The 16926-nt window shown below is 39.8% G+C and overlaps 1 protein-coding gene across 4 annotated transcripts in view; it reads right to left on the bottom strand.

Annotated features, from left to right (window-relative positions):
- The window catches only part of NRG1 (neuregulin 1), a 1146491-nt gene that overhangs the window by 124653 nt on the left and 1004912 nt on the right, over positions 1–16926 (bottom strand). The window contains exon 1 of one of the 4 annotated variants that reach the window (XM_040242910.1): positions 1701–9927. The exons of 2 other annotated variants lie outside the window; for them this stretch is intronic. In XM_040242910.1, the coding sequence (XP_040098844.1) occupies positions 1701–2370 (670 nt within the window). In that variant the 5' untranslated portion in view covers positions 2371–9927. Of the gene's footprint in view, positions 1–1700; positions 9928–16926 lie in introns of those variants that run through there. One more of the 4 variants, XM_040242909.1, reaches the window with a different exon arrangement.

The raw sequence follows: 16926 nt of genomic DNA, 5'->3' as shown, positions 1-16926 counted from the left end.
TTGTCTTCACAGTGAATTTTGCTTCTCTTTGCAGGATCTGTACTTGCTTTTTATAGCCTGTCATTTCATCTGGGTATTATTTCCCGGTCACTTTGCCAGGTGGGAAGAGACGGTGAATACAGCGATGGCTGTCAGATCTTTAATGATGCTTCAGGGATTTGATAAAGATACAAAGCAGTGTCTGCAGAAAGGAGGTTCTTCCCTAATTACACCTGAAAAGCAAGCCTCTTTTGTTTTTCTCTTTAAATCTTTGCCACTGAAACTGGTGTGTATGAAATGAGCCTGAATCACAAGCACAAATCAAGTTTTTCTGCATTTCTAGAACATATGGCTCTCCCGCATACTGAACGACATGTCTGCAAAAGATATTTTTAATCTTCATTACCATCCAGAGGGAAACAGTAGGGGTATCACATCACAGAATCTTTACCCTCACCTCTCCTTTAGAGACTTTACTTACACACAGTATTCAAACTGAATTCTCCGATCCTTTACTTTTTTCTAAGGAAACAGTTTCAATAGTGAAAAGAAGACAGTGAAACAAAAGTAAATTATAAACTTTTTTAAAAGCTATAGAAAATGCCTCTCTTCTATAATGACATTTAAAACAATCTGACTAGTCATGGTTTCATCCTTGTCAACTTTTCCATTATAAAGCATTGCAATGACCAGTACAGATGACAAGTAGGACTCCTCTGTATTGTTTTAAGAGCACGGGCTCTCTTCACTCACAGATTATTAAACAGGACTGCTGCAATCTTACAGACAAAAATTATCTTACTAATGAGTCTTGTACTTTCTAATGACTGTCAAGGAAGCTATTTAAATATTTGATTCCAGAAGGCAAAACTAATTTGGACAAACTATAATAGGAAAGAATATATATATGTGTGTGTGTATATATATATATATATATACACACACACACCAGAGTCACTTTGCTGTACAGAAGAAATTAACACAACACTGTAACATCAACTATACTTGAATAAAATTTTTAGAAAAACCTAGTTTGGGGAAAATCCTTTCATGTGGAATTGTACCAGATCCTGAATAAAACTGCCCCTAACAAGTGCTCAGCAACTCAAACTATAATCTGAGCATGACAGCAACCTGCTGGTAAGAGGTGAGTGCTGTAAACATCTAAGATTTCATGTGATATTGGGAAGAAGTAATTAAAGTACAAATGTGGGGAGAAGTGGTTTAAGGAACAGGAAGAAGAGATGGAGAAAGATAACGCGCAACTTGGGCTGGCTGGAAGGCAAAGGTTAACAGAAAGGTGAGGAGAGGTAATGGAAAGTTTACATGGGGAAAAAAAAACACATCAGGATCCTACTCACTGCTGTACAGAAGTCATATATATATAAAATGGTCTGATGTTTTGAAAGTGTTAGAAACCAATGGAACGGAACTGAAAGTCAAGCATGGCTCAGAGATGCTGAAGCTCTGGGTCCTCACCCGGGATTTCACCATCCAGGAAGAGAGAGTTGCTGTGACAGCATCAGTTCTAACCAGCAGTTTGTAAGGTCTCTTCACTCATCTCTCCCGGAGCAACCCAGTCACATGATGCGCTTAAACCAAACCATGCCATTCAACTCCGAGAAGACAAGGACCTCAGCTCTATGCTCTAGAGAACACTTCGGACGACCTCAAGCCCACCCATCTCCTCTACACATCCTCACCCGTCTCTCTCTACTTACAAAGTTTAGGAGCAGTTTGGAGATTAGTTTCTGTTGATGGTGGCTGAGTGGCTGCCTTGGGTGTTCTCACATCAGGGCTCCGAGTGGGTGAAGGAAGGGATGGAGCAGTGGACGGCCGGAAAGAAAAAGCAAAGATACGGTTCTTGGGGGTGGGGACCGCCGAAGGCTCGGAGGACCCAAGGGCATTGTCAACTTGCACTGTAACTCGAACCTCAGTTTCAGACTGAGCCCTGGAGACAGGTGAAGTGTACGCCTTGGCTGATACCCACACAGCAGCTGAAGCTGCAGTTGGATCCAGAGAAATAATAGGATCCTGGCCTAATCCCCCAGGGTCAAGGTGAGTGGGAGAGTCATACTCAAAAATCTTGTCCACAAACACCCACTTGAGGCCGGCGATGCAGAGGCAGAGGCTGACCAGGCAAGCCAGGATGGGGACGATGCAGATTTTCTCTGAGTTGAGGCAACCTCTCAGGCGCTCGGTTTCCAGGCAGACGCAGCAGGGAAGAGTCAGGCCCACGAGCCCCGGGGACCTCCCATCTTCAGTCTGGGTCTCCGGCATGTCTTCGGCTGCCGGAAGTCCGTCCAGAGATGGGTCTGCACTCAGCTGAGTGGAAGGGCTCGAGGACCTCTCAGCAGCTCCCTCGGACATGTCTGGGGAATAAATCTCCATCGGCTCACCTCCAGGAGGCCTGGCCTCTCACACTGTCCATTACCATGCAGAGCCCCCCCCAACCAAATGATACAGCATCTTACAGGGAGAAATCGATAAGTCGTCCAAGTCCAAGGCCATTATCAAAAGCAAGAGGAGTTCAGGAGGAAGGCAGGGGAGGCCAAAAAAAAAAAAAAGCCTCTAGCAACAACCAAATAAAAGTATATCGTAATTCTTGACTGCTGTTTCTGGGCCACTTTTGCAGTTCTTTTATATGCTTCTCCAAACCATCCTGGCTGGGTCAGGAAGACGGGAGGCCAGCGGAGAAACCCAGGAGCTGATGCGGCGGCGGTCGGTTAAGTAAACCAGTAGCCCAAACTGAAAGGCATGTTTCTCACCTCGAGCAGCTGCAGCTGGGGTCTGCTCAGATGGAGAAAGCAACTGTCATGCAGAAGAAGTAAAAGCAGGAGCAGGACCAGCGGCGGCGGCGGCGGCGGCAGCAGCGGCGGCGGCAGGAGCGGCAGCAGCGACAGTAGCAACAGCATCCTGTGGTGTGAGCGCGGCGGCTGAAAGGGGCTGAATCATCACAGAGCAGCAGGTGCCTGCCCTCCGAGCATCGCGGCGAAGCGTCTCATCGCAGAGCGCGCTGGAGGCGAGAGCGCGGCCGGGAGGGGCGGTCGCGGCGCTCGCCGCCCTGCCTTCTCCCCCACCCGCCCAGCCACTCCTCTTTGTCCTTCCTGAGCGCTCATTCACTTTCTTCCTCTGCGGCTCCTGCCTTCTCCACAGTCTCTTCCCCTTGCCGTCCCCCTCTTCATCCAGAGACTCTCTCTCTCCCCTCTTTCTTTTTTACCTCCCTCCTCTCCCAACCCCCACCCCTCTATCCGCACTCTGGGGCTGCTGGCTGGTCTGAGTAGAATCAGGATACCCAGCAAGGCGGGACTGCCAGTGACTTCCTATTTTATCCAATTAGAAGGAATAAAGGCCATCAAATCAAAGAGAAGCAGGCAGACAGCAGTTAAGCTGAGTCCCCATGGCCCCCACCCGGCTAGCTTCCTTCTCTCTCTCTCTTTTTTCCTCCCTACCAAAGCTGCCCTAATCTTCCACCCCCACCTCTTATGCTCTAAAGTCTCCCTGGTTCTCTCTTCTGCACCCACTGTTGGGTCAGAAAAAGCCAGCGATCAATGCTAGCAATCTAACAAAGCTAGGATGAGGCGGGGGGTGGATGTAGGTGGGACCTTATGGGTTGGACCTGAGGCTTGGCAAAGTCTGATATCTGATTCCTCCCTAGAGAGGTAAGCTTTTCAACAGCAATTTCTTCCTGCCTGCTGCAGAGAGATAGCATTCCATCCCCAGCCCTCTAATAAGTTTTGTTCACTGAGAGGACTGTTATTGCCTGGTATTTCAACCAACAGCAAGAACACTGTTTTTTTTTTTTTTTCCTCCTAACCATGGACAGCTCTGCCTTCAGCCCTTGTCGCAATGATTGGGTAAGACTTGGTGATGCCCAAGTGTGAAGTGTGGAATATACATTGGAGAAGGGGGTGCTCAGGGAGGGGACAGAGGTCTTTATGTGCCCATACTGGTCCCCTTTAAATTTTTATCCTTCTGTCCCACTCACAGCAGTCCCAGACTGATGTCCAGCCAACAAGAAACACCGTAACAGCTATAGAGAAGGCTCCCGCTTCGTCTTGAAATTAGCCTTCATTGTGACTCCACACTGCGGAGGTTGAATTCCCTGAGCGCTGTAATGTATACCACATGTCCTCAGCTATAACTGCACTGCAAGGATTAAGAAGACTTTTTTATATAAGAGCACGCCTTTAGGGTTAAGTTTCAGGAGCTTTACCTTAAAGATAGTTTCACTGCCGACTCTTTTCTTTTTCCTTTTAAAACAGCAGTGGTTAAAAGGCTGGAAGAAATGCACTGTCCTTAATACAGAGAACAGGTAGCCCAGACCCTCCTGTTCACTGCATGTCTGCATCTGAATCTTTAATCCACACTTTACTGTGACTGGACACCTGAATGGTTTCCAAGGAACCATTTTGTTCACCTATGTCAATAGGAGTCTTAAAAACGGTCTCTAAATCCATACTACATAACCATCATGTGAGTCCCAGAAGCAATAAAATTTAAAGTTGAAGTCCTGAGAGAATCTGCTTTAAGCATGTTATATATTTTGTAGAACACAATCTCCACTGCTTTGAAATATTTTTAAGCTTCTAAGTGGGCATAAGATAATATTATCATTCTTTCAAAATGAAATTAGCCCATAATTATAAGTGATTTAAAGGGTACTGACATCTTAAAGTGTGTTTGCAGTACTATAACTAACAACAACAACAAAAGCCTGAACCAATTTGCATTAATTGTAATTATGGCTCTGACAAGCTTCTGGGCAAAATGAATTATCCTTAAATTCACCTCTACATAACCTGCATTTATATAGCAGTAACTTGTACTTTAAAATAATTCCTATGCCCACTTTCTAACTTTTAACTATTTGATTTTAAAGAAGAAAGATTTTTCTTAAAGATTCAAGCAACGGACATGAAATTTCACATCATCAAAAATCTATAGGGAGGCATTTACAGAATTCAGACTGAGAGGAATTAAAATTTTAATGACCATTTTTCATGGAACGCTCAAAATCAGTTAGGCAAGTAAATACTTATGCTAAATCAGGATCATTTATAATTCCTTTAGATATCACCCAGGTTAAATTTGTGGTACTTAATTTCATGATTCTGCACCAAACCAGTATTCACGCAAGTATCATACTCATACATTGGCATTTCACCCACAGCCAAGGTCACCTAGATTTCAAAGACTAACACGGAGTTCAGAGCCCAGATCAGGTAGGGAAGCGAAGGTACTGAGAAGAGTAACCTGTAGTTAAGAAAAGTGCTCCTTCAGTTGCGCCAATACCAACTATTCACCTTGCCTTAATCATTAAGAACAAACATATTCAGCAGACAAAGTAATTACTGGGCACTGCTCTAGCCGTCATATTAAAGATGACCAACACTTACAAAGGAAAAGAATGGATTATGCAAAGGATAGGAACTTAAGAGACAGACTACACAAATCACATTGTGGGATATACATGTGTCCTCCCTGGAGAGGCAGTTCATGAATCCTGTGAGTTCTTGGAGCTAAGATCAGTTTGCAGACAGCCAGCCTCCCATAGAGCTGCTTCCCATGCACTTAGAAGGTAAATGTAATTGAGAAAGGGAGTAGGTAAAGAATAAAAGGAATTCTCCTTTTAGGAGAATACCTGAGACTAGGAGTCAGAAGTTGCCTTTATCCCTTTAGCAAATCTTACTAGCAATAAAGAAGTGAATACAGGATGATATGAATGGGACTGAGGGTCAGAATTTCTTTGACTAGAACATGCATGTTTGTAGGAAGAATTGCAAGCATATGTCACTTTAACCCTTCAGCCTCCATCTTCAATAAAGTTCGGAAACACCCATATTTCCATGTTTCCTTAAACAATGAACAAGAAACAAATTATTATTACCTTTTTAAAACTGCATAACCACCTCTCCTATAACAACCTCTACCTTTATAGAGCTCCACTGTGATTCCAGGCACTCTGCTAGGTTCTTGTCATACACAATTTCTGATCTTCACTAAATTCTATACAGAACATATTATCTTTTTTGTTTAAAAAAAAAAAAGGACTCAGGCAGCTTATATAACTTAGCTATGGACATATAGCTATTAAACAATAACACCAATAGCACAAATTTTGAACAAAATTGTGACTTATGCTATTTCTACCAAATAATATTGTTTCTTGTTTTTAATCAAAAGAAGGCATCTGATTACATCTTGTTTACCTATTACTTCAATAGGAAAAATAAGAGAACCAGAAAGTATAACAATGAAATAGGCGTTTTAATTTTACTTTAATGTAGTTGCTAAATGAACTTAAAGGTGTTGAGTTTCCAGAACAAGAGCCTTCTAAAATTCTGCCTAGTGATCTTTAGAGGTTGCAAGAATGAACCATAGGTTATTTACATATGATCTGTTTATAGTTTAAATAGAAAAGCTCTTCCACAGTCTCTGTTCTGAGATCCTCTTGGGAAGATCTCAAGATTTCAGTTACATATTTGCTATGAAACAAATTGCCCTGAAACACATTACATTTGTTGTTAAACTAATAACCACTGTATTACATCTCACTAGCCTGCAGGATTACTGGGTTCAGCTGAGTGGTTCTTCTGCTCCATTAGATATCAGCTAGGGCTGCAATCCATTGGAGGTGTAATTGAGTTGAAAAAGTCAAGATTCACACACATGACTAGCAGCTGATGCCAGATGTCAGCTGGGAACTCAGCCGGGACTGTCAGATGGTGCACCAACATGTGGCTTCTCCACGTGGCTGGACTTCTCACAGCATGGCAGCTGTGTTCTGAGAGGATACAGCCCAAGAGTGAGGAAGCACAAGCTGCCAGTCCTCCTTAAGACTGACTTTGGAAGTGGTGCAGGCTCATTTCCATTGCATCCTATTGGCCAAATAGTCACAGTGCCAACTGAGATTCAAGGAAAGGGGAGATAAATCTTGATGGAGAGAGTAACAAGGAATTTGCAACCACAGTTAATCCACCACAACAGTTAAAGTCAATGTTAGTAAGTCGACCTGGATCAAGAGGCTCTGTGGTAATGTAGAATGAGATTAAGCAGAACCAAGTCAAAACGCACGTATATTTCTGATACACAGTATTCCAGCTTCCTTCTAAACCAGCTTCAATGAAGAAAACAATCCCATTATGTTGTGCATACGTGAGTGCTTATGCTCGGTTGTGTCTGACTCTTTGTGACCCTTTGAGCCCTTTTAAATCCTCTGTCCATGGGATTTTCCAGGCAAGAATACTGGAGTGGGTTGCCATTTCCTTCTCTAGGGGATCTTCCTGACCCAGGACTGAACCTGCATCTCCTGTGTCTCCTGCAGGCAGATTCTTTACCCACTGAGCCATCAGGGAAGCCTTCTATTATATCATCCAGTAGAAAATACTAAAATTCCTCTGCTACTTCAAGTCAAGCTAGGCTACTACATCGGCATCCCTTTTATTTATTATCAGAAATATTTAGCATACCTCCAGGAGATGAAAGAGGATGACCATATCACATAAACTTACTTTCTCTTTTACTTTTTTTTTTTTTTTTTTTTGGTGTATTGGTTATTTCCCACTGAAAACGTTTATCTCTGAAAAAGTCGACCCTTGCTCTGTAACTTTATGGCCAAAACATAGAATTTACTTTGTGATATCTAATACCATGATGATAGCAGTGATTTCATTTTTTGGATTGCAATCTTTGAGGATGACTACGTATACATTATAATGATTTATTCATTGCTAATGAATTAATCACAATTTTCACAAGAAAGCTTCAGGACTTAAAAGGATCCCTAAAACTTGCTGCTTCTTATGAGAGGACCAAGTATTCAACTGGATCTGTTAGCTTCTTCCCACCCATTTGAAAATCTTCCCCCAGCTCACATCTCAGCCCCTCTATGGAACTTCTTCATGGTCCCAAGTCAAAGATACATCATTCTTTAACTTTATATTTGTTGGGGTACATCTTCTCAGGTGTTACTGCTCAATTATGTGACATATATAGGATGGATGGGGAAGAATGCAATTTCTTTGAAGGCCAGGTCTATTAGTATCTGGCTGTCACAAGCTAGAGCTATGCTAGCCGTTCAATACACACATTTTGTTTGGTTTTATTTTTAACTGTAATTCATTTACACAGATCATGGCACCTCTAATAAATTGGTAGACCTTTTTCATGTCCATCTATCTATTCAAAATGCCCTCTATACTCCACTCTATTTTTTTCACATCTTCTAATGATCAGTTCAGATACATGCTTATCAAATTTATGACTGTTTCCAAATACGGCTTTTATGAATTTATTTTCATCTAGAGAAACTTTGTTACCCCAACTATATTAACTCTCAACTGCCATGGTATTTTTCAGGCAAGAATACTAGAGTGGATTGCCATTTCCTTCTCCCGGGGATCTTCTTGACCCAGGGATCAAACCTGCCATCTCCCATGTCTCCTGCACTGCAGGCAGATTCATTACCTGCTAAGCCATCAGGGCAGCCCCCTATTATATCACCCAATAGAAAACACTCCAATTCCTCTGCTACTTCAAGTCAAGTTAGGCTATATAAACTTATGTTTTGCATAGATCCTTTTAGGAGATGGAAAATTAGGAATAACCCAATATTGAACTGTTTTTCCTGCAGTTCTCTCTTCACCTAAACAGAAAAGTTCTCTCAGGGCAAACCAAATTCATGGGCTTGCCAGTGTTCTTCTATATTACTCAGAATGATAAACAGGCTAAGATTAAACCCATTTCACTTTACTGGGCAGGTATTTTTCTCCCCACTTTGAGGATGAATCAAGACTCTGATTCTCCTTTATTTACCCAGTGAAAATTATTTCAGTAAAGATGGTTTGACTTAATTGTAAGAATCATTTTGTGAGAAGCTGTATTGAATGTCTGATACTGACTCTGGGACTGTGTCCTCATTTTGTAACAAATGATCCATTTACTCTGGCACATTGTGTTCTTTATAAGTTTAGGTCCTTTATCTTCAGCTGCAGTTCAAGAGACAGTAAAGGATCTCAAAGATGAGGATGTGAGAGTTTTATACAGACAGGTTATTTTTTAAAAATTAAATTCCATGTTTATAATCTGATTACTTTGAGAGAAACTATTATTTTCTCACTCCCCGTGAGTAAAATCTTTAGTTATATACAATGATTTTCTTCTTAGTTTTACAAGTCACCTTTCTTTTAATATTATCTTGGACATGTTTGGAACTAGATGGATATCACTGCACATCTCTGTGATAAATGCCAATGAACTGTTCCTACTAAAATGGTTAATTTTATGTCATGTGAATTCCAACTCAGTAAAAAAAAAAAACAAAAAACTATTACACTGCACACTCATCATGGTTTCAGCTTCTCCAACATTTACTTTTAAAAGGAAAACACAGTCAATCTGACCAGTTTTTCCAGTGCACTGCACTAAAATAATCAGACTTTGTCATGTATAGATTGCTCTTTCTTCTACAAAATCTAACAGGTCATGTAGCATTGAATCTCTGACAATTCTTAATTATCTGTGGACTCTAAATTGATGTTGATGATGTAATACTACATCCCAAGGAACTCAAAAGCACAAATGAGGATATAATAAATTGATCTGTCATTGAGAATTTCAATACAAAAGTTTTATGAGAAAATGAGCAAAGGCTTATAACTCTAGCTCATTTTATATACTTAAAATATTATTTTTCATTCTTCAATACCATTCCATTTACATATTTAGAATACACTAGAAATATAAGCCCCAAAATGGGTAGACTGTAGCAGGTATTTGAATTATCTGTATTTTCAACACAGTGTGCTTTGTTATGGAAAGTGTGATAAACTCATTACCAGAATGTGAGCTCCACAAGGGCCAGCACTTGTGACTGTTTCCATTAATACATCCCTACTACCTAGAACATGCCTGGCACGCAGAGGCCAGTACATAAGTATTACCGAGTTAATGCATCAATATGGAAACTACTAAAGAAGGATGTAGTTTGGAAGGACTGATGCTGAAGCTGAAACTCCAATACTCTGGCCACCTGATGCAAAGAACTGACTCATTGGAAAAGACTCTGATGCTGGGAAAGATTGAAGGCAGGAGGAAAAGGGGATGACAGAGGATGGGATGGTTGGATGGCATCACCAACTCGATGGACATGAATTTGAGCAACGTCCAGGAGTTGGTGATGGACAGGGAAGCCTGGCGTGCTGCAGTCCATGGGGTCGCAAAGAGTCAGACATGACTGAGTGACTGAACTGAACTGAAAGGATATAAAAACTACTGAAAAAATATCTTAAAAGACATGGATACATCATTGTTCAGTTCAGTCGCTCAGTTGTGTCTATATGGATATACCATATAGAGTTTTGTGTGAATAAAGCAAATAATATTAAATTAACTGTGTATGATGGGAAGAAGAAAAACCAAAAGGAAAATCATCTTTATAGTGACTGCTCCAAGGTTATATGGATGGATGGTCATTCAAGATTATTAGACAATACATGTGGAATTAGTTACCTTGAACAAGTATCCTTGGTTCACTTCATTAATATTCACTACTATAAGCTCCCAGCACAAAGCAACACAGCTAACAGAGAAGTTTTGTTTGTTATATTCTTAGGTATTGTGGCAAATGGCACAAATATACAAGAAATAATCTGTATTTTTAAGTGCATGGATATGTATAATAGTATTCAAGGAAAATCATAAAGGCTGTACTTTGGTGAAGTAAGAGAAATTAAATATAGTAAATAATTAACTAAACATGACAATCAATGCAAATGTAATACAAATTCAGTACAGTTTCAAAAAATGGAAGTTGTTGAACTTGATTTATACTTAGGCACTAGCTATTTGTTTATAGTTGGGTTGCTGATCAGCTGACTGATCTCCAGAGGAATTTAAAAAAAAATGCATTGAAAAAAAAATGCATTGAGTACATCACCCTTACAAATGCTCTAGCAATCTGTTTGCTTTGAAAATCTTCTGTTTCAAACAGAAACTGTTAAGCATGAGATGGTCCACATGTGAAGGCAGTTATGAATTACTTACAAAAGAGTTCCATCCATTTAAGAGACTCTGAAATGTCATAAAAAGCCATGTGTAAAATAAACCCTCAGTTTACCTGAAATAAAGGAAGCTTGGGAAAGGATGATCTGAATTGTTCTACTTTTCAACACAGCCCAAACCTGTACATCCGAGACTTCAGCCAGAGGAAACATCTTAAAAATATACATTTTCCACAAAATCTACACAGTTCTCTCTCTTTTTTGCTGATTAAAATGAAAATGCAAAGTTGTGCCAAAGGGAAAAAAAAAGAGGGATAAAAATATATGCATCTTCTAGAACTGATCTGGGATTCCAGTGAGCCATATAACCGGCGATTCTGCTGTAAGGTCATAAGCCTTATGATACCCTTACAAGCAGAAGTATTCCATTTAAGATCAGATGCCAGCTCCATATTTTCTGCAGTTTCTCAGTTCAAGGGGTGGAAACTTTTTCTGCACTGTGGGACAATTTTCATTACCTTCAAAATATGAATTTGAAAATTGTAAGACAAAAATATCTTATGATTGGAACTCCAATTCAAAACTTTGTATCATAAATCACACCACACCATGTATTGTTAGTTACATTGGCTTAAGAATGACTTGTATCTTTTCTATCTCAGAAATCATCTGGAGTGAAAGGATGTAGGCTTAATGCAAAGATGAACTGTAATCTTGAGAATAATTAGGTTTTAAATTTTTCATTGGCTGACTGTTGGAGCTGGAACAGCCTTGACCCATGAATTTTCTCTTACACAAAAAAGATCTCCGGAGATAAAAAATAACCTGCCTGGAGCACCAACATTAACTTCAGAGACAAGACTAGAAGTCAGGGATATCGCTCCTCCCCTTTCAACTCATTCCTACAAAGGGAAGCTTTTTAGTTTCTCACTAACCACATAGATACCCTTTAGTAACTGCCATAAAGTGAATGGGTCAATGTTGTCACTACCATCATCAGTTATCCCTATAGCAATATCTTACATGAACTTTTACTGTGACTGTTTCTACTTGAAAGTTTAATCTTTTTAATGCTCCTCTGACCACTTTTGGTCACAGCTCTACTGAATATTCAGACCCTTTTTCTGGAAGTTATTTAGAAGCCAATATTCATATTTAGACTTGGTTATTAACATTTCATCACTAAGGGATGTAGAATGCAGAATGTAGGCAAAATGTAGGCTCTAATCACTTACATGGGAAGGTATAGAATAAAGAGACTAGTGGATAAAATGGAGCTTATCTTCAGGAACGAAGACTGCCACCCCAAAATAGCAATCAGGGGATTCCCTGGTGGTCCAGTGGTTAAAGTTTCACCTTCCAACGCAGAGGGTGCAGGTTAGATCCCTGGTCAGGGAGCTTAAATCCTCCATGCCTTGTATCCAAAAAACCAAACATAAAACACAAGTGATATTGTAACAAATTCAATAGAGACTTCAAAAATGGTCCACATCAAAAGAAAATCTTTTTAAAAAATAGAGATCAGTCCAGTATTACTGCAATGATTCAGATACATACAATGTCAAATGTTGTCAATATCTGAGAATTGGTGAGCCAGGGTTACATCTTCTTTTAATCTGGAGAATTAGAAATCTGGGACAGGGGAAGGAGTGATCATCAGAAACAGGAAAAGGAAGGCTTCTGATGACTGAGTTAAAACCTGAAATACAGTGACTAGAAAATTCCAGGTCCAAATATGATGACTTATCCCAGGGAAACACGTGTTCTATTTGTTGACATAATCCATCAAACATAAATTATTTTAAATAAAGCAATTAAACTTCTACATCATTCATGCTGGGATATTTGGGGATAAGATGCATTCACAAATGCAACTTACGTTAAATTGCATCAAAAATAAAAACTTGACTAATAGATAAATGGGTACACATTTGACAAAGCAACTATGGCAGAAGTTAACTGTAAAATCTAGAGATACAGCATTGTTCACAAGTCATTCAACTTTTCTATATGTTTCAAATTTTCATAATAAAAATGCTAGAAAAACTTAAAAAAGATTTTTTCATGGCTATTTCTGACCACTACATATATAGTATGTTTTATTATAAAACCTTGTAGTGAAAGTGAAAGTCACTCAGTCGTGTGCAACTCTTTGTGACCCCCATGGACTATACAGTCCATGGAATTCTCCAGACCAGAATACTGGAGTGGGTAGCCTTTCCCTTCTCCAGGGTATCTTCCCAACCCAGAGATCAAACCCAGGTCTCCTGCATTGAAGGCAGGTTCTTTACCAGCTGAGCCACAAGGGAAGCCCAAGAATACTGGAGTGGGTAGCCTATCCCTTCTCCAGCAGATCTTCCCGACCTAGGAACTGAACTGGGGTCTCCTGCAGTGCAGGCGGATTCTGTACCAGCTGAGCTATCAGGGAAGCCCATAAACCTTGTAAGCTGATGCCAAAGAAAACAAAATAATCTACCAATCTTACATTCAGTAACCCTCACTGAATTATTTTCTTTCCTCTACTGCATAAGCTCTCCCCACCTACCCTCCCCTACCACACTTACTTTAATTTGAATTCCAAAATTATATCAGGAATATAAGTCACACAATTTGAATCATTATCTAATGGCAAAGGAGTATCTTTCTATGACAAACCATTAGCTGCTATAGAAAATCTAAGATCTCTTCCTGACCCCTCCTTCCATACCATTCCTTTATTGAGAAGAGATTTTGCTTAATGTGATTCTTTAATCACTAGGGAATTGAAACATCTATGAATAATGGGAACAGGGAAATTGTAATGTTCGTTCTCCTGACAAAATCAGAAGGGCTGGACAGTAAGCTTCATTTTGTTGCGGGAAAAAAAAAAGAATCCTTTTATTGTTAAAGATATCTTTTTCAAAGGTCAGCTGGTCAGTGGACACTGTAAGGTCAAAGGCTTTGATGCAGAAGTTGAGTTTCTCCACTGCTGTATCTCCCTTCCAGTTCGGCATACAGAAATTTTATAAAACTATTAAATATTTATGATTCAGTACAAAGCCCCTCTAAAAGCATCTGTATTTAACTAAATCATGTCACTGACAGCAAGAGGCACGCACAGTAATTTAACCTAGCAGGAAAAGTACTTCTTTTACATAACACTGCAGTGCAGAGAGTTTCAACCATATGCTTCTTTCTGTCCCCATATACCTCCTGTAAGAAGGGAAAGCTCAACTTAAATGGTTCAAAGGGCTTTTAGACAGGCTTCTCAAATGAAACATAAATCTTTTGAAGTGCTTCTCAAAAATTCTTCCCCGAGGCTTTGCCAGGACTCTGTCACTAGAGGTCAGACAAATAGTCCCTCCTCAGGTTAAGCCTCCTTAACCCCAGGTTAAATACCTGGATTTAGTTCCATCTTTTCTTCTATCACCACGTCCTTCCAAATGCTCGCTATAGTCTATCACTGATTGATGTTAAAGGCACCCATGTCCAACAGGATCCCCGTCAGCATTCCCTTTACGCACTAAAAGACTCCAGGTTTTGTCTGGGTACGCATGCTAAGTCACTTCGGTCATGTCCAACTCTTTGGGAACCTATGGACTGTACGCTGTCAGGCCTGTCCGTCCATGGGATTTTCCAAGCAAGAATACTGTGCAGTGGGTTGCCATTCCCTTTTCCAGGGGAGCTTCCCAACCCAGGGACTGAACCTGCATCTTACGTGCCTCCTGCATTACAGGTGAATGTTTTACTGGCTAAGCCATTGGGGAAGCCCCTTGTATGGGTCTATCTAAAGTTAAATTATTGTTAACCATTTATAACTCTTAATACCAAAGAATCTATTGAGATATATACAACTACTTAAGGATTTTTTAAGCTACCTAAGCACTGGGGGATGCAGAAGAACAGCAGAGAGATATCTCTAAGAGGAAAAAAAAATGCAAGAGAAGGGAAAACATTTTTAAGCATCTGAGGCTTAGAACTAGCTGTACTCCTGGAGACAGGAGGTTTCAAAATAACCTCTGGCTGGGAAAAGAAATGGGTACAGAAATTATTATTTTAGTGATGTGTGTGCTGTCAAAAATCAGGGCTAAATGCTTGAGTTCTCCAACTTGAAATGATATTACTGTAATTCTGCCAGCATACAGCAAGTGATTAGGAAATTTGCGGCTCAGCATCTAAACTAACTTTTTTTTTCGCAAGATGGCGAGTAAAAAATGGAAAACCTCGGGATGACTTGCTTCTCAAAAGCAGGTTTCAAATTTTAAGGTCACTGTATTTTATATAATGAAAGTAACTTACATTCCTAAAGCCCCACGATATATGTTAATTTATCTACCTATCCATCCACCCATCCATCCAAAAAATTGTTTACTAAGTGGCCAGCTATGTGCCTGGCATTATGCTGAGGCTTACAGACTGGGTAGCAAGAAGGTAAAAGAAGTTCCATCCCATAATCACCCTCTTCTCTGAAGCAGTAAGCGAGGTTATCTGCTGAGAGAGATGATATGATTCAAATTTTGAGAGTGGTAAGGTCTGAGTCACCTTGGAAAACAGAAGAGAAGGCTAACTGTAAAAAACAGAAGCAGGTAAGATATTGTGGCAAGTCGTATATATCCATCTGCTGCTGCTGCTGCTGCTAAGTCACTTCAGTCGTGTCCGACTCTGTGTGACCCCATAGATGGCAGCCGACCAGGCTCCTCTGTCCATGGGATTTTCCAGGCAAGAGTACTGGAGTGGGGTGCCATTGCCTTCTCCATATACCCATCAGTCCTTCCTTATTTACTATCCTTACACTCAGGATTGTAAATCATTGTCTCCTTCTGAGAATTACATTTGGAAAGTGCAACCAATGGAAGAAGACTTGAAAACAGTCATTGGAGGGTATATATGCCAAGTGAAATAAATCAGACAGAGAAAGACAAATACTGTCTGATATGACTTATATGCAAAATCTAAAAAATACAATAAACAAATGAACATAAAAAAATACATAATATAAAAAAGAGGCAGACTCATAGCTACAGGGAACAAGCTAGCAGTAACCAGTGTGCGAGGGGATATAAGGGGTAGGAAGACTAAGAGGTACAAACTGTTATGTGTAAAATAAGCTATAAAGCTATACTGTACAACACATGGAATATAGAGGAACATAGCAATTATTTTATAATAATTATTAAGGGGGTATAACCTTTAAAAATTGCGGCTCACTATACTGTGCGTCTGTAACATATATCAACTATAGTTCAATAAAAAAATAAATTTAAAAAGTCACTGATGACATAAGAAACTATTTTCTGTTGAGCTATACAGAACTTGAACTCAAACAAGACTGAAGTGGGGATAGGAGGAAGAGAAGAAAACAAGAACAAATGAGATAATGAGAAGGTGAAAGTTCATATGCATATCACAGTTTCCACTTCAGATTTACTTCTCAGATCAGTGCACTTTTTTCCAGCACCAGAATTTAATCTGCAACATCAGGTGATCCATTTCATTCTGCTGTGTGGCTTGACTCTGGCCATGATGAAACCCACCCATTCAAATGATGTTTCCAGGAAGCACATGAATCTAAGAACTTTAACCTACTAAACAGCATGATGCCCCTCTGTTGCCTATTTCTTCTGTGAATAAGATGAGAGAAGAAGATATGCCATAAACACGGAGTTCAGCACGAAAGTTTAATTTCTCTCTTTCAATGATTACTTGGGAGAAATTAAATCAGTATTTGAAAACATACTGCATTTACAGCAAGTTCAAAATTATTCATATTAAACTGAAAAGGCAAACTTTGGTCTTTAATGACTCTTCTGCCATAGATTTCCCACATATTTCTCTCCTTTTTGACACTTTATTTCTATTTTTAATTGAAGGATCATTGCTTTAGAGAATTTTGTGGTTTTCTGTCATACATCAACAAGATTTCCCATGTATTTTTTGAAATGTGTGCTCTTTCTCAGATTTTCCA

Source organism: Oryx dammah, unplaced genomic scaffold (assembly GCF_014754425.2).
Source record: "Oryx dammah isolate SB20612 unplaced genomic scaffold, SCBI_Odam_1.1 HiC_scaffold_7, whole genome shotgun sequence".
Classification (NCBI taxonomy): domain Eukaryota; kingdom Metazoa; phylum Chordata; class Mammalia; order Artiodactyla; family Bovidae; genus Oryx; species Oryx dammah.
The sequence above is the reverse complement of the archived record's forward strand: the minus strand, read 5'-3'. Positions and strand labels throughout refer to the sequence as shown.